The sequence below is a fragment of the Anolis carolinensis genome, unplaced genomic scaffold (assembly GCF_035594765.1).
Source record: "Anolis carolinensis isolate JA03-04 unplaced genomic scaffold, rAnoCar3.1.pri scaffold_10, whole genome shotgun sequence".
NCBI classification, from domain to species: Eukaryota; Metazoa; Chordata; class Lepidosauria; order Squamata; family Dactyloidae; genus Anolis; species Anolis carolinensis.
In genome coordinates this window covers 27,936,311-27,964,262 of record NW_026943821.1, presented here as the reverse complement: position 1 = coordinate 27,964,262, position 27,952 = coordinate 27,936,311, and the positions used below count along the sequence as shown (strand labels likewise).

The 27,952-nt window shown below is 40.5% G+C and overlaps 1 protein-coding gene and 1 long non-coding RNA gene across 3 annotated transcripts; one reads left to right on the top strand and one right to left on the bottom strand.

Annotated features, from left to right (window-relative positions):
• Positions 1-10: 10 nt before the first annotated feature.
• On the top strand, positions 11-22,858 carry LOC103282208 (lethal(3)malignant brain tumor-like protein 4). Of its 2 annotated transcripts, none has more exons than XM_062962318.1 (20): positions 11-98; positions 476-567; positions 2,092-2,239; positions 2,432-2,486; positions 2,969-3,057; positions 3,269-3,373; positions 4,422-4,557; positions 5,119-5,210; positions 6,566-6,717; positions 7,902-7,978; positions 8,916-9,001; positions 9,300-9,410; positions 10,941-11,055; positions 11,147-11,246; positions 11,794-11,961; positions 12,307-12,441; positions 13,315-13,376; positions 15,893-16,065; positions 17,894-17,956; positions 20,881-22,858. In XM_062962318.1, the coding sequence occupies exons 2-20, from the start codon at positions 527-529 to the stop codon at positions 21,004-21,006; spliced, it is 2,034 nt and encodes a 677-aa protein (XP_062818388.1). In that variant the 5' UTR covers positions 11-98; positions 476-526; the 3' UTR covers positions 21,007-22,858. The 2 variants fall into 2 exon arrangements, with proteins under 2 accessions (XP_062818388.1, XP_062818387.1); XM_062962317.1 differs by having other exon boundaries at positions 13-98; positions 20,878-22,858.
• LOC134293756 (uncharacterized) lies at positions 12,443-13,320 on the bottom strand. The gene is made up of 2 exons (XR_010000720.1): positions 12,943-13,320; positions 12,443-12,700 (listed from the first exon to the last, which is right to left on the bottom strand). It is a non-coding gene; the product is annotated as an uncharacterized LOC134293756 (long non-coding RNA).
• Positions 22,859-27,952: the final 5,094 nt, after the last annotated feature.

Below are 27,952 nucleotides of genomic sequence, written 5' to 3'. Positions count from 1 at the left end.
GCCCGCTGGATTAAAAACAAAGTCTTGTTTGGGAGTGAGTGAGTGTGTGAGTGAGTGCGTGCTTGCCGGGGAGGAAGACTCAGGCGGAGGGGCGACAGGTCAGTCCAGGCCCAGAGAGGGGGGTGGGCTTCTTTCCCGGACCCCCCCCCCCTCCTCCTGGGTGGGGCCAGGCCTGGGCAAACTTTGGCCTTATTATTATTATTATTATCTTTAAACTCTCTTAAAACTTTGGCCTTCTTCCCTATCCCTCCCTCCAGGTGTTTTGGACTCCAACTCCCACCATTCCTAACAGCCGATAGGCTGTTAGGAATGGTGGGAGTTGGAGTCCAAAACACCTGGAGGGAGGGATAGGGAAGAAGGCCAAAGTTTTAAGAGAGTTTAAAGATAATAATAATAATAATAATAATAATAATAATAATAATAATAATAATAATAATAATACACTTCTTTTTTTTTTGCTGTGCCCAAATCCCAGGTTTCTGGATCCAGACTCCAATCCAGTGTCAACAGCAGATGCTTGGGACCCATGGACCAGCCTGGGAATTCGCATCCGGAGCATCCAGAGAGGTGAGCACTCACTCGGCTCCCGTGCCTTCCCTTCCCTTCCTTCCAAGACCACGATTTGCAAATATTCTCCCACTAATAATAATAATAATAATAATAATTTTCATGTGCTAGTGTCCTGGCTGTGGCACAGCTGGTGAGTTACCCGCTGCAATAAATCACGACTGTTTTGTACAACAATATAATATACTGTAATATAATATAATATAATATAAATATAAATATATAATAATATTATACTATACTAATATTATAATGCATTGTATTTACATGTAATATTATTAATAATATTATTTATTTATTTATTTATTAGACTTGTATACCGCTACTCCCAGTTTGGCTCGGAGCGGTTTACAGAAATAGATTAAAACAATACAATTAGCTTTAAAATAACAATAAAGACAATAAAAACAACAATAAAAACAGACATAGCCCCGAGTTTTTCACTCATTGAAAGCTTGTCGTAAGAGCAAGGTTTTGCAGGCTTATTATGATGTAATACAATGTAATAATAATAATAATTCACTATTATAATCGTATATTTATATTACATGCAATATTACTAATAATATTGCAATATAATAATAATAATTTTATTTTTATACCCCCGCCTCCCATCTCCCCAAGGGGACTCGGGGCGGCTTACAGATAAAAAACAAGTATACAATAGTATCAAAATACAAAAAAAACACACACAATAAGATTACAAGGCATAAAATAAAATCACAATCATCATAAAGCACAGGTTAAAACACAGAGATTAAAACACAAAGATGTTTACACCGGGAGGGAGGGAGGGCCCAAGCTTGCCCATGCCTGGTTTAGGTGGAACAAATATATTTATATTTTTAATACTATTTATATTTACAACAACAACATTTATTACGGTCTATAGACCCGTCAGAAAACAAAGAGTCATTTTGCTTATCCTGTTTTCATGTTTGTATATTTGTATGCAAATATTAAACCTTGACCGTGGTGGTGCAGCGTGTTAAAGCGCTGGGCTGCTGAACTTGCAGACTGAAAGGTCACAGGTTCGAATCCGGGGAGTGGGGTGAGCTCCCGCTGTTAGCCCCAGCTTCTGCCAACCTAGCAGTTCGAAAACATGCCAATGTGAGTAGATCAATAGGTACCACTCCAGCGGGAAGGTAATAGCGCTCCATGCAGTCATGCCAGTGGCCACAGGGCCTTGGAGGTGTCTCTGGACAATGCCGGCTCTTCAGCTTAGAAATGGAGATGAGCACCAACCCTCAGAGTCGGACACGACTGGGCTTAATGTCAGGGGAAAACCTTTACCTATATCTGGCTATGCTGATGCTTTTATGTTAAGTCGCTTTGAATCTCCTTCGGGAGAGATAAAGCGGGGTATAAATAAATATAATAATACTAATACAGTAAGAAGCAGATACAAAGACATCCCGAAGTACAGTGGGATATAAATAAATATAATACTAATACAATAAGAATCAGATACAAAGAGAAATATTCCGAAATATGCATTGACCTTTCGTTCTGTCTGTGTGGCAGAGTCTCCAAGGATATTCCAGGTGAGCACGGGAAACAGGCAGGAAGCAGCCAGGCTCACGGAACCGACCGGAAATCCAAGCGCCTCCGAAGGAAGAGGAAGCTGCTCCTGGATTCTGACGACGAGGAAGAAAATGCCGACGACGAGGAGGTAGCAGGATACGTTGCTTTAAACTGGGGTGGTGGTCAAGCTTGAGAAACGTGCTAAATCTTATTATAATAATAATAAGAATGTCATTCATAATTCTGGAAATCACTATATGTTTATATTCACTTGTTAACGTATCTACCTAGGAAAAATACGTTTGCGTCAGAAACTAAAATGTTAACCCTTTGTGCCTAGGAAAAGAACAAATTTAATTTGAAAAATCGCAAGACTCTCAAGCCAGTTAAACAAGGTAAGTTGAGGACCTTATTATGACTATTTCCTACTGAAAAGCTGCCCTAAAATGCAGTGAAGTCGAGTGTTTGCAACTCAGGGGCTGCCTGTGCATTGTGTTCCTCTGGGTAGGCAAGTTCTGTGGTGCTACTTGGACATTTCCCGTCACATAAAACACATTAAACTACATTTAAATAATCTTTACGATTTGAATGAAAAGGAACAGTTTTTCTTTTCCTGTGTCAGGAGTGACTTGAGAAACTGGAAGTCACTTGTGGTGTGAGAGAATTGGCTGTCTGCAAGGACGTTGCCCAGGGGACGTTGCCTGGATGTTTGACCATCCTTGTGGGAGGCTTTTCTCAAGTTTCCGCATGGGGAGCTGGAGCTGACAGAGGGAGCTCACCCCGGATTCGAACCGCCAACCTTCAAAGAAAAATTGGCAAAGGATAACATACTGTTTTTACCCTCCCATTTTGTTTCATTTTGTCTTTGATTTCCCAGATTTCCCGGGGAAGAACTGTGCCTGGAACTGGACGGCATACTTAGAAGAGGAACGAATGCCGGCGGCTCCACTAAAACTTTTCAGAGAGGTTGGCATCCTTTTGAAAGCTTTTATTTATTTTGGTCACACAAATTAGTAACTTCCTTTGGACTTCTGGCAACTTTTGGCACTTGCAAACTATATTCGGGGCTGGTCCCACCAAGATCAGGTCTTTTACTTAGTTATATGGATTGTTGACATTGTATCCAGGTTATGTTTGTACAAAAATAAACATTTCTCTTCCCTTCTTGTTGTTGCAGTCTCAGTCATTCCCGCAAAACAAAAACGGATTCAGAGTTGGAATGAAACTCGAGGGCCTCGATCCTGAACATCCCTCTTTATTTTGTGTCCTTTCTGTTGACGAGGTATTTATTGTTTGTTTGTTTGTTTATTTCTATCCCGTTTACCTTTCGGTTTGGGACTCAAAGTGGCGAACAACGTATAAAAAGCAAAAACATAACATCCAATAAAAGTTGGCAGCACCATCATAAAACATAAAAAACAATATCAGTGTATTTGGCGATTAACAAAAAACTCAATTAAACATTCAATAGATTAAAACCCCGTCTGGTATCAATTCACTCAGTCCGTGGTCAGGTCGCTTGCCTGTCTTTATGATTTAACCAACCATGTTTAAATTTTATTTATTTATTATTTATTTGTAACATTTATATCCCGCCCTTCTCATTCTGAAGGGGACTTAGGATGGCTTACAAGTTATACGTACACATACAATACATTATATTCAGTTTACAAGTTATATGTACAGTACATACAAAATATTATATTATTAGCATAGCACAATATAAGCATGATATATTATTATATTGTACTATACCACTATACTGCAATATTATTAGTAATATTACATATAATATTTAATATACAATTATAATGATGTATTATTATTATATTGTATTACATTATAATACTATTATAAATATTATATTTATATACAATATACAATATACTATATTATTAGTATAGCATACAGTTATTAGTTATTATTAGTATAGACGAAGTTTTCCCTTGCCTGTTTGATAGTTATGGTACTCCTTTAATGTCTTTTCCAGCTGTTATTGCTCTGTTCCATACCTCTGTCACCAATAAAAACAAATTTGAGCACTTTGCCTGCCATGGATCAGCTTTGTCTATTCTTGCAAATTTGGTCCAAAATTCACGTTCTCCGCAACAGCCATTACACATTGTCAAGTGCTTTTTCTGCATTTAGTATTGTCACTTTAGGTGCCTCTTTGATAGAAATCCTGCTTGGTCCTTATGTTTTGAAGTCTGGTGAGACCTTTTTCAGTCCCACGGTGAAAAGGAATCAATTTAGAATGAGAATATTTTTAATGGCATTGTTCTTTTTTTCCAAAGTAGAAGGGATGAGGTTGAGCTGCCTTCCCTTTGCAGGTGCAGGGGTTCAGAATGAGGTTACATTTTGACGGATATTCTGAGTGCTACGACTTCTGGGTTAATGCGGACTCTCCGGACATTCATCCCGTCGGCTGGTGCGAGAAAACAGGACATAAGCTTCTCCCTCCTAAAGGTATACTATATTTACCGGGCTGTGGCGCAGCTGGTTAGTAGCCAGCTGCAATAAATTATTACTGACCGAGAGGTCATGAGTTCGAAACCTGGGTCGGATTGAGCTCCGGACCATTGATAGTCTAGCTTGCTGTTGACCTATGCAGTCTGACAGACAGTTGCATCTGTCGAGTGGGAAATTTAGGTACCGCTTTATGCTGGGAGGCTAATTTAATTTACAACACCAGCATGTGCAGAAAGGAATGAGGAAGTACTCCATCAAGGACTCGTTGTCACAAGTGAACGGTGAAGCGACAGCTCCCCCTGTGGCCGGAATCGAGCATACCCTCATGAAGCCAGAAGCTGGAAAATGTTAAATAGCTTCTATGTCATATGTCTAATGGCATTGAATGTTTTCCATGTATATGTATGTGCATTGTGATCCACCCTGAGTCCGCTTTGGGGTGAGAAAGAAAGGGCGGAATGTAAATACTGCAAATAAGTAAGTAAGCCAAGTAAAGGGGAGGAAGTCAGTTATTCACCAACCTCCCTTGTTTTTCTTTTTCTCTTCCTTTCTCCTCAGGTTACAAAGAAAGGGACTTTAATTGGACGTCGTATTTGAAAAACTGCAAGGCCCAAGCAGCCCCAAAGACTCTCTTCAAGGCCGTGAGCACAGTAAGACACAAAACTCTGTTATTTATTGTTATATAATTGTATTGTTTTACCTTGTTTAATAATGTGTTATTATGTTGTCATGTAATGTATGTGTTGTTTTTATGATTGGAAACTGCCCTGAGTCCCATCCGGGAGATAGGGCAGTATATAAATAAATTATTATTATTATTATTATTATTATTATTATTATTATTATTATTATTATTATATTCTTTTGAGCTGCATTGTGTTTTGTTCAACCCTATATAAGGCATTGTGCTCTTTTCATGTGCTAGTGGCCGGGCGGTGGCGCAGCTGGTTAGTCACCCGCTGCAATAAATCACTACTGTTTTGTATAATAATATAATATATATATATTATATAATATTATATATAATAATATACTATACTAATATTATAATGTAATGTATTTACATGTAATATTAATAATAATATTATGATATAATACAGTGTAATAATACAGTAGAGTCTCACTTATCCAACATAAACGGGCCGGAAAAAGCCTATTAAACATCAAATTAGATTATGATTTTACAAATGAAGCACCAAAACATCATGTTAGACAACAAATTTGGCAGAAAACGTAGTTCAATATGCAGTAATGCTATGTAGTAATTACTGTATTTATGAATTTAGCACCAAAATATCACGATATATTGAAAAATTGACAACAAAAATGCGTTGGATAATCCAGAACGTTGGATAAGTGAGTGTTGGATAAGTGAGACTCTACTGTAATTATAATTCACTATTATAGTTGTATGTTTATATTACATGCAATATTACTAATAATATTGCAATATAGTTGTATAATATAATATATTGTATGTATATATACTTGTAAACCGCCCTGAGTCCCCTTTGAGGTGAGAAGGGCGGGATATAAATGTCGCTAATAAATAAATAAATAATATAATAATGTATTAATATATAATATATTGTATATATATTGTATATAATGGAATACAATATTATACTACTAATAATACAATATAATAATATTAATTATATATTATATATTAAATGTAATATTACTAATAATATTACCATATAATGATATAGTAGTATCTAGTAATTTAATGCTCATATTGTGCTATGCTAATAATATATTGTATGTTCATTTGATTTGTAAACTGCTCTGAGTCCCCTTCGGGGTGAGAAGGGCAGGATATAAATGTCGCTAATTAATAAATAAATACTGACTGAGAGGTCATGAGTTCGAAGCCAGCCCAGGTCGGAGTGAGCTCCCGACTATTCATGGCCTAGCTCGCTGTTGACCTAAGCAGCTTGAAAGACAGTTGCATCTGTCGAGTCGGAGATTTCGGTCCGGCTTGATGTTTCCTGCTCTTCTTCAGCCCGTGACGCCTTCTGGTTTCCGGGTGGGAATGAAGTTGGAGGCCGTCGACAAAAAGAACCCGTCCTTGATGTGCGTGGCAACCATCGCGGACATGCTGGACAACCGGCTGCTGGTCCATTTTGACAACTGGGACGGAAGCTACGATTACTGGTAAGGGGAAAAAAGGAATGTTTCTCGCGTGAATCCAACTCTCTAGTCCAGGCACGGGCCAACTGCATCCAAGTGTTTTGGACTCCAACTCCCACCATTCCTGGCCTCCGGCCCTTTCCTTTTTTGTTGTGCCAGCTGTCAGCTCTAGTTTGTAGTGCGGTTTTCTTGTACTGGTTATTTGTCTGCTGTGGACCCTCCATCCAGGTGTTTTGGACTCCAACTCCCACCATTCCTGGCCTCCGGCCCTTTCCTTTTTTGTTGTGCCAGCTGTCAGCCCTAGTTTGTAGTGCGGTTTTCTTGTACTGGTTATTTGTCTGCTGTGGACCCTCCATCCAGGTGTTTTGGACTCCAACTCCCACCATTCCTGGCCTCCGGCCCTTTCCTTTTTTGTTGTGCCAGCTGTCAGCTCTAGTTTGTAGTGCGGTTTTCTTGTACTGGTTATTTGTCTGCTGTGGACCCTCCATCCAGGTGTTTTGGACTCCAACTCCCACCATTCCTGGCCTCCGGCCCTTTCCTTTTTTGTTGTGCCAGCTGTCAGCTCTAGTTTGTAGTGCGGTTTTCTTGTACTGGTTATTTGTCTGCTGTGGACCCTCCATCCAGGTGTTTTGGACTCCAACTCCCACCATTCCTGGCCTCCGGCCCTTTCCTTTTTTGTTGTGCCAGCTGTCAGCTCTAGTTTGTAGTGCGGTTTTCTTGTACTGGTTATTTGTCTGCTGTGGACCCTCCATCCAGGTGTTTTGGACTTCAACTCCCACCATTCCTGGCCTCAGGCCCTTTCCTTTTTTGTTGTGCCAGCTGTCAGCTCTAGTTTGTAGTGCGGTTTTCTTGTACTGGTTATTTGTCTGCTGTGGACCCTCCATCCAGGTGTTTTGGACTTCAACTCCCACCATTCCTGGCCTCAGGCCCTTTCCTTTTTTGTTGTGCCAGCTGTCAGCTCTAGTTTGTAGTGCGGTTTTCTTGTACTGGTTTTTCTTGTACTGGAGTTTCTGATTTTTGACTTCAATCAAAGCAGGTTCTTCACTTTGCTTTCCATATTCTGCCAGGGTGTGTTCTTCTTCTTTGACTGCTTGTTTTACTTGTAAGAGTCCTCTGCCCCCTGATCTTCTAGGCAGATATTATTATTATTATTATTATTATTATTATTATTATTATTATTATTATTATTATTATCTGTTACGATCCAGGTGTGATTCTGGGAGCCCGTATATTCGTCCGGTTGGTTATTGCCAAGAAACTGGGACTCCTTTAATAACGCCAGCTGGTATGTAGCAAAAATTATTTTATTTATTTACAGTGTTTATATTCCGCCCTTCACAGAACATACATACTTAGGAAACATTCAATTCCATTTATACCCTGAAAAAACAGACAGTCATACGTAGATAGAGGTATATACAGGCACTTTGCTAATCTACTATTACAACCTCACTGTTTTTAATTCTATGTTTTAGTAAGTGTGGTTTTATTTTACTGGTCAATGTTGAAATATTATTTAAATATTTAAATAATATTTAAATATTATAACTGGCGCATGTTATTGTTTATTGATGTGTTGTACTTTGTTAAAGTTTTGTATCTGATATTTCTGTGAGCTGCCAGGGAAGATGGAGGCGGGATATAAATAAACTTCTTATTATTATTATTATTATTATTATTACGCTGTATGACACAGCAAACAAGATAGATACGCTGGATTTCGTATCACATTTTCGGATGATGCGTGCAGATCTCAGTAGGGTGGCCTTTTGCATTTGTAATATTATTATTATTATTATTATTATTATTTCCCATCTTTGGCATCTTGGAGGCTTGTGCACGGTTCCGGCCACCAGGGGGTGCTGTCTCTCCATCTCCCTGCAGAATAACTTAAAATAACTCTACGCTTTTAAGCGGTACCTATTTATCTACTCACCTTTTGCTTTCAAACCGCTAGGTAGGCAGAAGCTGGGCTAAAGGCCAAGAGCTCACCCTGACCCAGGCTTCGAACTGTCACCCTTTCAATTGACAAGATTGACTGCAGCTGGTGGTTTAACCACGTTAAAAAAAATCGAAGCCTTACCTGACAGTTGCATGTCCACATAGAACCATCACATAGGTTATACCTTTTATATGCATTCAAGTCAGATAAATAGGTGTCGTTTTCTTAGGGGTTTGCAATTGTCGCTGAAGCCTGACCGTGTTCCTAAATCTCTCTGCAGGGTACAAAGATTCCAGAACCTTCTCCTGGGAGAAATACTTGGAGGAAACGGGTTCCCAGGCAGCCCCGGCACGAGCCTTTAAGCCGGTCCGTCAGTATTTTCCTGAGTTATTTATTATTTATTTCTGTTCCGCCATTTCAAAGCTCCCTGTGTGGGCGGTGATGGCATGATCGTCAGCATGGATGAAACTTTCAGTTATTGGTGTCGTCAGAACTGTGGCCACAGTTAGATCATTTAAAGCAGATGCTCCCAATTTCATACTACGATGGTTCAGTAATGGAACGTACGGCCAGTATTAGCTTACAGTTTATTATGCTCTACGTTGCGGATATAATTTGCATTACGATTTCAGTCCGTCTCCATTTTGCAATATATCTATTTCAGCGCCCGGCCCATCGGTTTCAGGCTAATATGAAACTGGAAGCTGTCGACAAAAGAAATCCGATGTTAATTAGAGTGGCAACGATCGTTTCGAAAGATGACCATCGTCTGAAGGTACAGGATGTGCTTAACGCCAACAAGGCACCGTGCCCTTTAAATATCGCACTTGCTCTCAAGCTTTCTAGAGGGAGGAAAACCACGTTGAGCTGCAATACGACAACTTGATTTTATTCTCCCGTATGAATTGCAGCACTTAGTATACATAGGGGATGTTTTAGTGTTGTTCAGTATGTAAATCGCATGTATTGAATTGATTTTTCTCCCCCTTGAAATATTATTTCTCTATGAATCGAATGTAAATTTGCTATATAGGAGCCATCTGTTTTTGTGTCTAATGTTTTAATGGCTCTGTTTTTAACTGACGTATGTTTTAAATATGTTGGAAACCGCTCTGAGTCCCCTGAGGAGATAGGGCGGTTTATAAATAAATTTTATTATTATTATTATTATTATTATCATCATCATCATCATCATCATCATCCCTTGACGGGATGCAGAGGACTTCAGCATCAGGGCTTGGCCTATAACATTGATATTATAATATTGATATTATTCAGGACCCCTCCCTACCTAATGTGACCTTAAATGATTCTAATGCACTTTATCTATTTACGAATTTGTTACTCATAATGTGCACCTTGCTTATCCACTATTGCAACCTCATTGTTTTTAATCTGATGTTTTAATTCTGTGTTGTATTTTTTTCACCTATTGTGTATATTTTGTTATTGGCTTTGTTGTTGCCCTTTGATGTTTTATATTTTATCATTGCTTGTATTTTGATTTTGCTGTAAGCCGCCCCGAGTCCCCTTCGGGGGAGATGGAGGCGGGATATAAATAAAATAATAATAATAATAATAATAATAATTATTATTATTATTATTATTATTATTATTATTATTATTATTATTATAAGGATCACATCAGATTTGGTTCCAATTTTTGTATAAAGTGAAGAACGGGACGGCCAGGAAGACATCCTACCAACCTGAGAGCCAGGAAAATAGTTCCATCTTGTCTCCTGTGCCATAGCAACATGCTATGCTAATTTTACACACACATACATATACATTATAATATTATTATTACATTAATAATATTACATTATAATATAATATCAATAGTATAAGTATATACAATATTATATATATATATATATATATATATATAAAATATTGTATATACTTATACTATTGATAATAATATAACATAATACAATATTATAGTAACAATAATATAGTAATATATATTATATTTTATATATTAAATGTAATATTACTAATAATATTACCATATAATGATAGAGTACAATATAGTAATTTAATGCTTATATTGTGCTATGCTAATAATATATTGTCTGTACATTTGATTTGTAAGCCGCTCTGAGTCCCCTCCGGGGTGAAAAAGAAGAGCGGGATATAAATGTAGTAAATAAATAAATATAAAGTTGAATCGTAGAATCGTGGAGTGGGAAGAAACCTCCAGGAGCTCCCAGCCCAGCCCCCGTCATCCCAGGTAGGAGGACGCAATCAAAAATCTCACCTTGGCGTGTAAACAGCAATCCTTGTTTTCTTTCTGGATCAGATACACTTTGATGGCTGGGACCCTTATTTTGACTTCTGGGTGGATGCCGACAGTCCCGACATCCACCCTGTGGGCTGGTGCGCCAGAACCGGGCACGACCTGCAGCTCCCGCCAGGTGAGAGGAGACGCGGAGTGACACAGGCCGGCTGTTCTCCTTCCTCCTTACATGACGATTTGAGAGTGAAACCAGTTATGCTTTTTTGAAGGTGCCGCAGATCCCGCTGGGACGTCCGGACAAGGATGCCCTACTCCAGGTTGTCAGGGACTGGGTCACGTTAGGGCCCCCCGATACGGAACACATTACACGTATGTGCATCGGAGGGTCATGGGGGATTGTACAGTTGTGTTGCCAGACTCTTGCAATTTGCTGGGCGACGTAATATTTTTCTTCTGGAAATAAATATATATACCCTGTTTCCCCTAAAATAAGACATCCTCAGAAAATAAGACCTAGTAGAGGTTTTGCTGAGTTGCTAAATATAAGGCCTCCCCTGAAAGTAAGACCTAGCAAAGTTTTTGTTTGGAAGCATGCCCAACAAACAGAACACCAGAGCATGCAGGATCGGTCAATGTACGTACCATAAAATGTTGTACATGGAAATATTGGTAGTAACAAGAAATTCTTGATAGGATTCACAGTTTGACTGGTTATGCTGGTTTGTGATGACAACTACTGTACAGCTGTATAAATGTTCATTTTTTTTGTTCAACAATAAATGTGAATTCTTCTTCATGGAAAAATAATACATCCCCTGAAAATAAGACCTAGAGCATCTTTGGGAGCAAAAAATAATATAAGGCACTGTCTTATTTTTGGGAAAACATGGTATATATATATATATATTTAATGCAGATTGATTGGCTGCCCATATTCCGAAATCAATCGCAGCCGGGAAAGCCCTTTGCAGGACCGCCTGGGCGGAGAAAGGCCGTTGCCCATTTCCATTTTGCACAAACGCAAGGAACCCGAAGCTTCCGCATCACCTTCGGATCTGGAGGAGGAAGACTCCCCGCAGCCCAGGTGAGACTCTGCATTGAACTTGGCCTTCTTCCCGCTCCTTCCGCCAAAAGAGCAGAGATACGTCTGCTTGGCCCGACCAAGCCTCGCGTTGTGTTCTCCAAAGGCTGCGTGGCCTCCTTACGTAGTCCAGGGCCACGGCCAGGAAACGGCCCGGCTCTGGAGCATTCCATGGATCGATCTGCGTGTGCGCAGTTGTGTGAAGTCACAGAGCAACACGCAAAGAGCGGCAATGGCAGGCGTCGCTTGGCCTTCCTTCTTTCATGGTGTTTATCCAGAGCTGCTCTTCTGTACGTAGACAGACCTGCCACGGGGTGTGTTTTGTTGACTCAACTATTTTCTCCGCAGAAAACCATCCACAGAAAACGGAGACCTGTCGGGACAAAGCAGCACCCACAATCCGTCAGAACGGTCCGAGGCCGGACAGCGGAAGGACTGGGCTGACGGGGAACCCTCCGTCGACACCAAAACCAAACCCAAAGGGTAAGCAGAGCATTTATTTATTTATTTATTTATTTACATCATTTATATTCCGCCCTTCTTTCTCACCCCGAAGGGGACTCAGGGCGGATCACATTACACATGTAGGCAAACATTCAATGACTTTTAACATAGGACAAAGACAAGACAAACATAGGCTCCGAGCGGCCTCGAACTCATGACCTCCTGGTCAGTGATTCATTGCAGTTAATTGCACTGGCTTGCTCTCCCGTCTGCGCCACACTTGCTGCGAATTCAATATCTGAAACGGAGAAAAGAAAGTTCGGAAAGAGATGTTGGTTAGGGGGGAAATAGGACTCTCGAAACAGATGTGTTTATTTATTTACAGTATTTATAATTCGCCTTTCTTCTCACCCCGAAGGGGACTCAGGGCGGATCACAATGCAAACATACACGGCAAACATTCAGTGCTGTTTTTTAGACATACGGGACAGACAGACAGACAGACAGATAGAGGTATTTTGCATTTTCCAACTTCGGCACCTGGAGGTTGTGCTCAATTCCGGCCACAGGGGGAGCTGTTGCTCCATCCGCTTTGATGACGACGAGCCCTTTTGGTGGCAGAATTTTCCCTCCTTGTTCCTTGATCGCCGGCATTTTTAGTGTGTCCTCAAATACCTCCTCGCCTTAAGCGGAGCCTAATTTCTCTCAACTGTTTTCGCGCTGCTAAGGTGGACAGTGATCTAGGCTAACAGTCGGGCGCTCAATCCGACTCAGGCTTTGAATTTCCCAACCTTCCGGTCAGCAGTGATCTATTGCAGCGGACGATTGACCAGCTGTTCTATAACCTGGTCCAATTCATGAAGTTTTCCCTCCTGTTTTTTGCTCCTTCACCACCCCAATTTGTCTTTTCAGGACTGGTTGCTCGCATGGCTACATAAAGCTCCAGGTAGTGAAGCAGGATGTTGATGGAAGAGGTTTGTCCAATTTTTTGTTTATAAACTATTGCGGATTTATTTGCTTTTTCTTTTGTTACATAAAGAATATCTCGTACAGTTTTCCTTCCAGTAATAAAATGGCCTTCAACTCCCAGAAATCCTAACATCTGGTAAACTGGCTGAGATTTCTGGGAGTTGTCGGCCAAAAACATCTGCCTTGGACTTCTGTTCCGATGTAGTTCAAATCAACCATGGATTTGCCACCACCAGTATATATATATGCTACAAAAATATTACGATGTTGGTGGTCAATGGTGTTATTGGCATTATTGGGCTTTGAGTGCTTGTTTCCAACAAACCCTTTCCGATTCCAAAACTTTTATTCCCGGAGCAGCATGTTACTCGTTAGAGCAGGGGTCCCCAAACTAAGGCCCGGGGGCCGGATGCGGCCCTCCAAGGTCATTTACCTGGCCCCCACCCTCAGTTTTATAATATAATATTTTTATATCAGTTTTAATAATATAATATATTGTAGATACATATAATATTTATAATAATCTTATGTTATACAATATAATACTAATAGTTATACCATATAATAATATTAATTGTATGTTTTATATTACATATTATATAATAGTACTAGCTGTGCCCGGCCACGCGTTGCTGTGGCAAAGTGGTGGTGGTAATGGTTAAAAATGGTTGTGTAATTTTTATTTGACGTTATTTGTATTTTTTAATTAATTTTATTGTAAGTTATCTTTTTATTTATTATATTTTATTATTTTCTTGTATTATTTTTAGTTATTTTCTGTTATTATAGTATTTTATTGTATTGATTTTTTTAGTGTTTTTAATTATTTTTAGTGTTTTTTATTATTTTTTATTGGGTTGCTAGGAGACCAAGTTGGAGGAGCTTAGCCTTCTAACTGGCAGCAATTGGATAAAAGCAACTATTCCTCTCTCTCTAATTAGGACTTTATTTTTCTTTTCTTTTTGTTGTATCAACCTAGAGGCATGGATGATGGGTTGTGTTGTCAAATTTTGAGGTTGGGGGGCCTGTAGTTTTGTTGTTTTGTGGGTCGCCGTGATGCCATCACTCTTTTATATATATAGATAGTGGTATAGTTCAATACAGTAATATATAATGCTAATATTGTGTTATGCTAATAATATAATATATTGTATGTACATACAGCTGCTCTGAGTCCCCTTCGAGGTGAGAAGGGCGGGATATAAATGTAGTAAATAAATGCAGTAAATAATAATTAATTTTAGAATTAGGCTCGGCCAAAGTCTGAAATGACTTGAAGGCACAGAACAACAACAACAACAACAACAATCCTAATTAACTTGACTAACTCATTGGCCAGAAGCAGGCCCACACTTTCCATTGAAATCCTAATAGGTTTATGTTGGGGTTGTTGTATGTCTTTCGGGCTGTGTGGCCATGTTCCAGAAGCATTCTCTCCTGACGTTTCGCCCACATCTATGGCAGGCATCCTCAGAGGTTGTGAGGTACCCTACCTCACAACCTCTGAGGATGCCTGCCATAGATGTGGGCGAAACGTCAGGAGAGAATGCTTCTGGAACATGGCCACACAGCCCGAAAGACATACAACAACCCTGTGATCCTGGCCATGAAAGCCTTCGACAACACAGGTTTATGTTGGTTAAAATTGTTTTCATTTTTAAATATTGTATTGTTCTTTCGTTGTTGCTGTTGTTGTTGCAGTACAAATAAGACATGTGCAGTATGTATAGGAATTTGTATTTTTTTTTCAAATGATAATTCGGCCACTCAACAGTCTGAAGGATTGTGGACCGGCCCTCTGCTTAAAACGTTTGGGGACCCCTGTGTTAGGGGCTCAGTCCCGAATCTGCAAGAGACACAGACGCCAGTTTGTGCTCTTGTCGCCAGATGTCACCAGAGGACTTCCCAAGGCGTTTTGCTTGCAAAGGTCCAGCGTTTCGATGTTGAGGTCGCGTGCGCTTTGCTTTTTGTCTCTGGGAGGCGAGGGAGGGAAGCGCCCAACGGAACTCACTGCCCGTGTGTTCCTCCGAGAAATGTTGCAATGTGTGCGATGCCATAATCATTGGCTCTTGGGGTCCCGCCAGCCGCGGCGTGTTGCTGCATCGTGACACAGCAGTAACTCAGCAATCCCGCGCAGATGCATGACGAGCGGAAGGAGGAGGAGGGGGCTCCGTAATGCCTCGGTTGTTTCACAAATATCTGGAGGAGAAAAGCCCTGGGGATCTTCTCTCCCTGTTTGTCGTTATCCAGCGGGAAGGGTATGATTGATGTCCACCCGAAGGAAGGAAGATCCCGTTTGCGGGCCGCCTCCTCCTCCTCCTCCTCTTCCTCCTCCTCTCGCTTTGCCATAGACTCCCGGCAGCTCCTCTCGTGGGAGCATCACCAGCGCATCTCCCGCTGCAACAACACCGGCATTCTTCCTTGCAACCGGAGAGCGCCTGGCTCTGAGCACGCCCGGCACATGGCGCATAGGATGCCTGCGCTTCCGAACTGTCCCTGACCGTCTCTCTCTCTCCCTCAGGCTCAGCGGCGTTTGCCCTGCGGCAGGCGCTCCACCGGTCCGTCTTCATGCCGTCCATGCTCTCCGCGAACCCTCTGCACCGCCTCCATCTTTGCTGGGAGCAACACTGCAAGCTGCTGCCGGAGGTCTCGGGACTCACGGCCAAGAACGTGGCCAAGTGGAGCGTGGAAGAGGTGAGCCCGCCGCCTTCTTTTGCTCCCATCCTCACGTTCTCATTCTGTATCGTGATGGTGGGTCTGTTATTCACCCTGCTGCGGGTTGTTGGGAAGCAGGGAGAACTAACTCACTCTGAAGTTATCCCAGAATAGACCCCTTGCACTGGCTTCTATGTTTGGATCCCTCTTGACAGCAGAGAGCCTTCTCCACGCTCCTTCCGACTGCTGACTCATTTTGCATCAGAATGGCCTTGCGCATGTCACTAAACATCCCCACCGCACGGCGGGATTTCTGGCGGCAGACTGACTGGGATTTCACATTCAGCGCTCATGTTCTTGGCTGCAAAGCAAGGTTTTCCCCTCCGCAGCCCAGGCTGAGCCACGCAGCACATCTGCAGAGCATCCTATGCGCTGGCCTTGACTCTTAACCGTCTTGGAAATAATAATAATAATAATAATAATAATAATGCATCACACAGTCCTAGACACTTGGGAAGTGTTCGACTTGTGATTTTGTGATATGAAATCCAGCATATCTATCTTGTTTGCTGTGTCATAATAAAATAATAATAATAATAATAATAATAATAATAATAATAATAATAATAATAATAGACATGCTGGATTTCGTATCACAAAATCACAAGTCGATGTAGTATAAAAATTTAATAAACATTTTAAAAAAAAAAAATCACAAGTCGAACACTTCCCAAGTGTCTAGGACTGTGTGATGCATTATTATTATTATTATTATTATTATTATTATTATTATTATTATTATTATTATTATTATGATCCAGCATGTCTATCTTGTTTGCTGTGTCATACAATAAAATAATAATAATAATAATAATAATAATAATAATGCACTTCACAGTCCTAGACACTTGGGAAGTGTTCGACTTGTGATTTTGTTATACGAAATCCAGCATGTCTATCTTGTTTGCTGTGTCATAATAAAATAATAATAATAATAATATACTAATAATAATAATAATAATAATAATAATAATACATCACACAGTCCTAGACACTTGGGAAGTGTTCGACTTGTGATTTTGTGATACGAAATCCAGCATGTCTATCTTGTTCGCTGTGTCATAATAAAATAATAATAATAATAATAATAATAATAATACACAACAACAACACAAAAGCAAAACTATATTTATATACCGCTCTATCTGCCTATTCTATGATTTGGAAATCGTGTTTTGGAAGTATGTAAATATACTTTTTAATAATACACAACAAACAACAACACAAAGGCAAAACTATATTTATATACCGCTCTGTCTCCCTATTCTCTGATTTGTGAATTCTGTTCTGGAAATATGCAAATATACTTTTTAATAATAATAATAATAATAATAATAATAATATACACACACAACAAATAACAACACAAAAACGAAACTATATTTATATACCACTCTATCTCCCATAATAATAATAATAATAATCATCATCATCATCACTTTATTTTCATACCCTGCCTCCATCTCTCCGAGGGGACTCGGGGTGTCTTACATGGGGCCAAGCCCAGGTAATTACAATCATTGAAACAATAAAAACAGTAATATCAACTCAATGTAATCTAAAATCAAAGCAAAAATTGTAAAAACGAACTGAGCCAAAGTGTGCGGAGAAGGGTGGGATAGAAATACTGTAATAATAATAATAATAATAATAATAATAATAATAATAATAATATATAAAAAAACCCGGCACCTTTTTACAATGCTTTACTGAAACACATTAAAATATTGTCTAAATTGGGAAAAGGTATATTCATTTGCTGACCATTCTTTTGATATGTAATATTTTGTTTCTAATATGTGTATAGGTGGCTAGTTTTATCCAGCGTTTGCCCGGGTGCAAGGATCAGGCCGCGCTCTTCCGGCAAGAGGTGAGTCGTCTCTCTCCGCGTAAGTCTCGCAGGTGAACTCGTCAGTGAGCAGACGTGAAGAAAGGTTGGGCCACGTTTTCAGTTTGAGAGTCGTATTTTGATACCCCCGCCCCCTTTTCTTTCTAATATTTGTATAAGTGGCCCTGAAAGTAGGGATGAAGATCCCGTGTGTTACGGCCTGGTCAGATTCTGAGTGTTCAGAAGATGATGCTGAGGATAATAATAATAATAATAATAATAACAACAACAACAACAACAACAACAATCTGCCAACTGCAAAAGGCCACCCTACTGGGATTTGCACACATCATCTGAAAATACATCACGCAGTTCTAGACACTTGGGAAGTGTTCGACTAGTGATTTTGTGATACAAAATCCAGCATATCTATCTCGTTTGCTGTGTCATAATAAAATAATAATAATAATAATAATAATAATAATAATAATAATAATAATAATAATAATACAGTCCTAGACACTTGGGAAGTGTTCGACTTGTGATTTTGTGATACGAAATCCAGCATGTCTATCTCGTTTGCTGTGTTATACAATAATAATAATAATAATAATAAACTTTGCGATTGCCAACTGCAGAAGGCCACTCTACTGGGATCTGCGCGCATCGTCTGAAAATACATCACACAGTCCTAGACACTTGGGAAGTGTTCGACTTGTGATACGAAATCCAGCATGTCTATCTCGTTTGCTGTGTTAAATAATAATAATAATAATAATAATAATAATAATAATAATAATAATAATAATAATAAAGTTTACGATCTGCCAACTGCAAAAGGCCACCCTACTGGGATCTGCACGCATCATCCGAAAATACATCACACAGTCCTAGACACTTGGGAAGTGTTCAACTTGTGATTTTGTGATACGAAATCCAGCATATCTATCTTGTTTGCTGTGTCATACAATAATAATAATAATAATAATAATAATAATAAAAATAATAATAATAATAATAATAATAATAATAATAATAATAATAATAATAATAATAATATCTCAGCCGGCATTTGGAAACAATACACATTGACAAAATTACGATCTGCCAACTGCAAAAGGCCACCCTGCTGCGATCTGCACGCATCATCCGAAAATACATCACACAGTCCTAGACGCTTGGGAAGTGTTTGACTTGTGATTTTGTGATATGAAATCCAGCATATCGATCTTGTTTGCTGTGTCATAATAAAATAATAATAAAAAATTGTTTTTGTGTGCCGCCTCCATCTCCCCAGCTGGGGACTCGGGGCGGCTCACACGGGGAACAAGCCCAACATAATCACATAAAATCATAAAGTAACAATTTAGACATCAGACAATACAATTTAAAAACAATTTTAACAAGTCATAGTTGAAACCGACATAGTTAAAATGTTAAACAATCATCCCGGCATTAAAGGTCCAGTATATGCTGGGAAAGTTTCAGAGGGCCAGAAGGAAATGTTTTTGGAATCTTCCGGCAGAAATGTTTTGGTTTCTCCTGGTGTTTCCCAAGAGAAAGGTGAAGGCCGTTCCCATGGGACCCTTCCAGAAGTGTTGTCCAGGGAAACTGGGGAAGATGAATGTTTGTTGAGGTCAGATGTCTTAGAGCTACATCAACAGGGCCGGCAATTAAGGACTCGGCTCAGAGATAAGGAGCCCAGGTGCAAATGGAGTGATGTCATGGGAGGCGTTTTAAAAGTGGTTCTCGATCAGATACAGACCTCACCGGAAGAGCGGTGAAATTCGTGTGATCAAGTGGCGAGCTGTTTCCGTGTTCTGATTTTGCAAGTTGAGTTTGCAAAAGATTATGTGGATCCAGGACTTTCAGATAAGAGCCTTTGCTGCCCTGCTGCCCTGTCTAAATGAGCATCCTATTTAGCTCATTGCGAGATGCCAACTTTTTAATACATGTCAGACTTTTTTGTTGATTTCAGCAAAGCTTTAATCCTCTTTAAACCTTCAAGTGGCGGGAGGGGGGAAACGGGACATTCAGCACTTGATCCTCAGCATATTTCAACTGGATCTCTCTTGGGCGGTGGTGCTGCTGATGTTTCATTAGCATTTCATTAGTATCATTAGTATTAGCAGCACTTTATCAGTCACCCCGTGTTTACAATATTTATATGGTGCACCTTACACAGTCTACTTTTACAACCTCTCCTTTTTTAATCCATGTTTTTATTAGTTTTTGTCATTTATTTTTATTGGCTAATGTTTAAATTTTTATAATTGTGCATGTCTCTTGTCTATTGTTGTGTTTTATATTGCGATTGTTTTTATTCGGGCTTGGCCCCATGTAAGCCGCCCTGAGTCCCTTTGGGGAGATAGAGTATAAAAATGGGGTATAAAAATAAAGTTATTATTATAATATTATTATTTTATATGCATCCTTATACAGTGAACTTCCATCACATTTCCCATTGTATTTCATTAGTATCATTAGTATTAGCAGCAGTTTATAAGTCGCCTCGTATTTACAATATTTATATGGTGCACTTTACCCAGTCTACTTTTACTACCTCTCCTTTTTTAATCCATGTTTTTAATCCAATTGTGCATGTCTCTTGTCTATTGTTGTGTTTTATATTGCGATTGTTTTTATTCTTATCCTGCTTGCATCCTACTTTTAACTGTTGGATTTTACAGTGTTTTGTATAGATGTTTGTTTGATGTTGTTTCTGTAAATGCATATGACCATTGGTGGGAGCAGTAATAAATTGATTTATATTGTTTTTATTTGGGCTTGGCCCCATGTAAGCTGCCCTGAGTCCCCTTTGGGGAGATAGAGGCGGGGTATAAAAATAAAGTTATCATTATAATATTATTATTTTATATGCATCCTTATACAGTGAACTTCCATCACATTTCCCATTGTATTCCATCAAGCAAGGCTGACTTGTCCCGGCTTCTCTCTTTCAGCAGATCGATGGCGAAGCTTTCCTGCTCCTGAACCAGACGGACATTGTCAAAATCCTCAGCATCAAGCTGGGACCGGCCTTGAAAATCTACAACGCCATCCTTATGTTCAAGACGGCCGAGGAGGACTGAGCGGCAGGGACGGGGACGCGGCGAGAGAGACGGGCGCCCGCCGTCCCCGCAAAGACCAGTCGCATTTCGGGCCGTCTTGAGTGAAGGATTCTGGCGCAGAACAGATTCGGTGGTTTCCCTTCTAGGAAGAGATATCTTTTCGTATTGACTTTGGGTCTGTCGATCTTTTGTGAAGGTCTTCAGGATGCATACCGACACGGAGGAATTCTGGGTGTTGTTTTCGTCCGGGAGGCAGCTCACTTCACCCTGTTGACAGGGCCTGGAGCTGCGACTGACACGCTCGATAACAGAGCCTTGCCTTGGTCTGCGGAATTTGGAGCCGAGGAATAAGAGAACAAGGGAAAGGGTTAGGATGAGATGTTCTTCAAATACCTGTAGCTGCATTCGTCGTGAAACTTATTTTTCCCAGGCTAGTTTTTATTTTTCCCCCAGCTGTCCAATTTTTGAGAATGTTTATGTCTAGACCAGGCATGGGCCAACTTCGGCCCTCCAAGTGTTTTGGACTGCAACTCCCACAATATCTAACTGCCTAATAAGACCACAAAATAAGGCCTCTGTTTATTTAATCCAAAGACATTAGTAATGCTTAAATTTAAGTCAGTTTTGAAATGGCATTTCCTGAGTTCCGTCAGTATTATTAACCAGCCACTAGGACAGGCATGGGCAAGCCTTGGCGTTCCTTCCAGGTGTTTTGGACTCCAACTCCCACCATTCCTAACAGCCTCGGGCCCCTTCCTTTCCCCCCTCAGCCAGTTAAGTCAGTGTCCCTTACTGATGACCTATCAGCAGGTGGCAACATATATAAGGAGGACGAAAGAATCCACCTTCCTCTCTCCTGTGTGACTCAGTCCGAGTATCTGCCTGTATTATCGAATCCATCTTCCTCTCTCCTGTGTGACTCAGTCCGAGTGTCTCCCTGCATTGTAGAATCCATCTTGCTCTCTCCTGTGTGACTCAGTCCGAGTGTCTCCCTGCATTGTAGAATCCACCTTCCTCTCTCCTGTGTGACTCAGTCCGAGTATCTGCCTGCATTATAGAATCCATCTTGCTCTCTCCTGTGTGACTCAATATGAGTATCTGCCTGCATTGTAGAATCCATCTTCCTCTCTCCCGTGTGACTCAGTCCGAGTATCTGCCTGCATTGTACAATCCACCTTCCTCTCTCCCGTGTGACTCAGTCCGAGTATCTGCCTGTGTTGTAGAATCCATCTTGCTCTCTCCTGTGTGACTCAGTCCGAGTGTCTGCCTGTATTATAGAATCCATCTTCCTCTCTCCTGTGTGACTCAGTCCGAGTATCTCCCTGCATTGTAGAATCCATCTTCCTCTTTCCTGTGTGACTCAGTCCGAGTATCTCCCTGCATTATAGAATCCATCTTGCTCTCTCCTGTGTGACTCAATGTGAGTATCTGCCTGCATTGTACAATCCATCTTGCTCTCTCCTGTGTGACTCAGTCCGAGTGTCTGCCTGCGTTGTATGTAGTTATCTCATCCCTTAAGCGGCTGAGGGGGGAAAGGAGGGGATCTGAGGCTGTTAGGAATGGTGGGAGTTGGAGTCCAAAACATCTGGAGGGAGGGCCAAAGTTTGCCCATGCCTGCATTAAGACATAGAGATGAAGCTGTATGAGCTGATCAGGGGCCTTTTGTAACGAATGTGGTTGTAATGAACTTTCTCTAAAATGCTGCTAGGCTTCTGTTTATCTCTCCCGAACAACCACGTTCCTTCTTTTAATGCCACTGAGATTTATTAAAGACTCGTCATAACTTTGCCAAGTTGGTAGCAAACTTGTAAATAGTGTGCCATCCAGGCTCTGGAGCCCGAACACTATTGAATAAATTTGCCAAGGCAACGTGTCCTATATCTTTCTATTTTTGTATAAGAAGTTAAGGCGTTTAAGCCTTTTGCACACAAGAGCCGTTCGCCAAGAAGGAGCATTAACGAGTTTGGGGGGTCAGCAGAAACGGGAGCGCCGTGTCGCAGATCCTAAGGCTTTGTGGCATTCGGGAAAAGAAGGATTTGGAAACACGTTTTCCAGTGCAGTATCGGAACCGCAGAAGGGCATCTTCTTAATTTCCCTGCAAATGCTTGCAACTGAAGCTTTCTTAAGCAATGGCAGGCACATTTATGCAACCGTGTTTCCATTCAAAACAGTCCAAAATGTTTTGCAGGGCATTAGGAAGAGACTGCTTAGGACTTTCTCCCATGTTTCCGAATCTAGTCCTTATGGGTCACTCCTGCATTTGTCACTTTTGCATTTGTGGGTGATCTGACCGCACGTTCCTACCTTGCAATGCAACAAGATAGCAGTTGATATCCTTTCACCTGCATTCATGTGCGCATAATCCATCCAGGTGTTGAAGTAATCGTGGAGGTTTGAGCAGAGAAAGTCAGCTTCAGGGGGAAGGAATACCTGGCATTGGTTATGGGCCCAGCCTCAGCCCCATGCCTTGTTCCAGCCTCTGACTTTGTTTATTATTTTTTTTATTTACAGCATTTATATTCCGCCCTTCTTTCTCACCCTGAAGGGGACTCAGGGCGGATCACGTTACACATATAGGCAAACATTCAGTGCCTTTTAACAAAGACAAGACAAACATAGGCTCCAAGCGGGCCTCGAACTCATGACCTCCCGGTCAGAGTGATTCATTGCAGCTGGCTTGCTCTCCAGCCTGCGCCACAGCCAGGGCCTAATATTGTTCTGATATCTTTCATACATATAGAGAATTAACTAATTTTTTGCTACAGTATTTTAGTTTTGATATGGTGTCTGGTCTGCCAGGAAATTAATCACAAAGTGTGTATCTCACACTGTAAAATACAGAGTAAGAGTAAGAGACGGAAGCCTGCTGCCTGTTAGTAAGACTGAGACCCAAATGACATTATATTAATGGTATGTAAAAGGTTTTTATTTCTTTCAATGTCTTGAAGGATATGTCTAGAGCACTGTCCAGACCTTGATTGTTGGGGCTCTTTGTCCATTTGCAGGACGGATGGACATGTGGGGAACGAGCCCGAAAAGCCCGTTGGGAAGTCGATGCTGCTTGATCCAAAGATTTTTCATGCCAGTCACATTCAATCCCTGACTTAAAGAAAATGTGTTTCATTGTTCTTCATGTATGTATTACCCATAGTATCTGCCGCTCCGTAGTTTACATAATAATATAATAATAATAAAACTTCATTTATATACCGCCCTATCTCCCGGATGGGACTCAGGGCGGTTTCCAATCATAAAAACAACACAAGCATTACATAGCAAACATAATAACACATTATTAAGCAAAGTAAAAATACAATTATAGAAATAAATAACACTTACATGACCAGATCAAGGGGACGGGAACCATAAACCCAATATATTAAAATGTACCATTTTAATTTCTTTAAATTAAAATTATTTTCTTTATAAAACACCAAAGCAAACACATCTCATTGTGGAAGGCTTTCATGGCTGGAATCACTGGGTTGCTGTGAGCTTTCTGAGCTGTGTGGCCATGTTCCAGAAGCATTCTCTCCTGACGTTACACCCCATCTATGGCAGGCATCCTTAATCCAGCCCGGGTTGGATTATTCTCCTGACCATTAATTGTTTGTTTATTATTTATTTATTTATTTATTTACTACATTTATGTCCCGCCCTTCTCACCCCAAAGCGGGTTACACATGATATGTACATACAATATATTATATTATTAGCATAGAACAATATTAGCATTATATATTACTGTAATATTATCAGTAATATTACATGTAATATATAATATACAGTTGTTATTATATTGTATTGTTATTAGCATTATATTGTAATACATTATACTATTATTATCAATATTATATGCATATACAATACATTAGTTATTTTTTTTATTGTATATACATACATACACACGCCATTTGGGGAACTCCTAACAGCTTCTTGCCAAATTCTGGGCATAACTAAAGTCACAAGAGAAAGGCACAGCCTTTTGTACGGCTAGCAGAACAAAGCTTGGGCCACTAAGTAGGAAGCCAGCCGTGCTGTTCTGTGTTAATGAGTAGAAAATTTAGGTACCGCGTTATGCAGGGAGACCAATTTGACTAATTTACGACACCATAAAACCTTCCAGCAGCGTGTGGAAGAATGAGGAAGTACTGCGTCAAGGACTTGGTGCCACCTCACAACCTGTGAGGATGCCTGCATGGATGTTAATTATTATCATGTATGCTGAACTCAATCGACAGACCCAGTTTTTTGAACTGTATTTTATAATGTGTTTTATGAATACTGATGTAAGTTAATAATAATTTTTAACTGATTTATATTGCACTGTATAATTTTTATATATGCGTTTTATTGTAAGCCGCCCTGAGTCCCCTGTTGGGTGAGAAGGGCGGGATATAAATATTGTAATAAATAAATAAATGTGGGCGAAACATCAGGAGAGCATGCTTCTGGAACATGCCAGACAGCCCGGAAAACTCACAGCAACCCAAGCAAAGTTGTATGTACTCCTTGGTTTTTCTTTTGGAGAGACAAGCGTGGGTCCTCCCTGTCTTGCTCCCTCCTTTCTCGGGAAGCAATATTTGAATTTTCCATGCCATCGCGAACTATCAGTCTCATAATCCGACAGTCATATGTTTCAGCTCCGGGCAAGGAATTATTTTGGGAGCCGCACAGAGACACTCGCCGGCAGGGACGGCTGCATTAATTCAAGCAGAAGGGAAATCGGCCCCGGGACGAGGAGCAAATGTGGCCGCGAGAGGCTCCTTCCGTGCCCTGGTCAAGGGTTCGAGCCAGAGAAGGAAGGCCTCGCAGTCTTTGATGTTCTACCATCATGTTATTTGGATTTAATATGAATATTTTACTTTCGTATTGTTTTCCCCTACCCTTTTTATTTTAAAAAGCCTTGGAAATGTTTTTTTTTTTTTTAGGTGCTTTGCTTTGAAGAAATTAATAAAAGGGTGTTGGGTTGCTGTGAGCTTTTCCGGGCTGTCTGGCCATGTTCCGGAAGCATTCTCTCCTGACATTTCACCCACCTCTATGGCAGGCATCTTCAGAGGTCTGTGGAAACTATACTAGCAGGGTTTATATCCCAAGCGTGAACTGGCCACCTTGATTAGCACTGAACGGCCTTGCAGCTTCAAAGCCTGGCTGCCTCAGAGGTTGTGAGTGAGGTTTCTTGGAAACTAGGCCAGTGGGGTTTATAATAAAAGAATTGTTTTAAAGATCCAGTTTTGACTTGTTGGCACAGTGGGTTTAACCGCTGAGCTGCTGACCTTGCTGATTGAATGATTAGCGGTTTGAATCCGGGGAGTGGGGTGAGCTCCTGCTGTTAGCCCCAACTTCTGTAAATTTAGCAGTTTAAAAACATGCCAATGTGAGTAGATCAATAGGTACCACTTCTTCGGGAAGGTAACAACCTGCTTTATCTCTCCCAAATGACTGCTTGTTATACTTTTTTTACTGCTTTTCATAGTTACTTTTTAAACTTTTCCAGAACTTGCCATATTGCACTACTCTGCTCTGTAAAAAAAAAAAAATACAATTTAGAATTTCATAAAAACAAGCTGGAAAACATATCATGGTTTTCTGAGGATTCTCGTTGGAATCCCACTCTTAATAATAAATAATAATAATAATAATGATAATAATAATAATAATACTTTATTTCTAGACCACCCTCTCTCCCTCAGTCCTCCCTTTCCAGCCCAATTATCAGAGGGAGCGAATGAATTATTTCCAGTGAGAAAACGATTGATTTCCCAACGATCCAACATCCGTACAGAACCAGGACAGTCACAACGTCATGCGATGCGCTCCAGGCAAAGAGGGCAAACGCAATGGGATTGTGATATAACCGGGTCCCGTGGTGACGGCCCGCCCGGGATGATTGGCAGGTCCTGCCTTCAACTCTGCGGAATTAGGACGAGAGAGAGAGAGAGGGCAACACCGGAGGCATGGCTGGTGTCGAGAACCGGCTTGGTGGGCCGGCATCCTTGGAGACGCCTCTAAAGCTTCCAAAAGAACCAAAGCACCTCCCAACCTCTGAGGATGCCCACCATAGATGTGGGCGAAACGTCAGAAGAGAATGCTTCTGCAATACGCCTATACGCATTTTCCCAGTTTTTTTTGTGGTAAAATGAGGTGCCTCGGCTTATATTAGGGTCGACTTATTTATTTATTTATTTATTTATTTACATCATTTATATCCCGCCCTTCTTTCTCACCCCGAAGGGGACTCGGGGCGGATCACATTACATATATTAGGCAAACATTCAATGCCTTTTTAACACAGGACAAAGACAACAACAACATAGCTCCGAGCGGGCCTCGAACTTATGACCTCCTGGTCAGTGATTAATTGCAATGGCTTGCTCTGCCGTCTGCGCCACAGCAACGGGCTTATACTCGAGTACCCTGTTTCCCCGAAAATAAGACATCCCCGAAAAATAAGACCTAGTAGAAATTTTGCTGAATTGCTAAATATAAGGCCTCCCCCGAAAGTAAGACCTAGTAAAGTTTTTGTTTGGAAGCATGCCCAGCGCCTGCCGAACAAAACATCAGAGCATGCAGGATTGGTAAATGTACATACCAGTTGTACATGGAAATAATGGTAGTAACAAGAAATTCTTGATAGGATTTACAGTTTCTCTGGTTATGCTGATTTGTGATGACAACTACTGTACAGTATATAATAAATGTTCATTTTTTTGTTCAACAATAAATGTGAATTCTTCTTCATGGAAAAATAAGACATCCCCTGAAAATAAGACCTAGAGCATCTTTGGGAGCAAAAATTAATATAAGACACTGTCTTATTTTCGGGGAAACATGGTATATACGGTAACTTCCGCTGGTTCTTTACTTACTCAAGTGGGACGTAATTGTACGCCACTAAGAAGGCCTGAAGAAATGCTTGGAAAGTTGCGGAATGGATGTGGCGTTCTATCTCTTTGCCGTCTTGTCA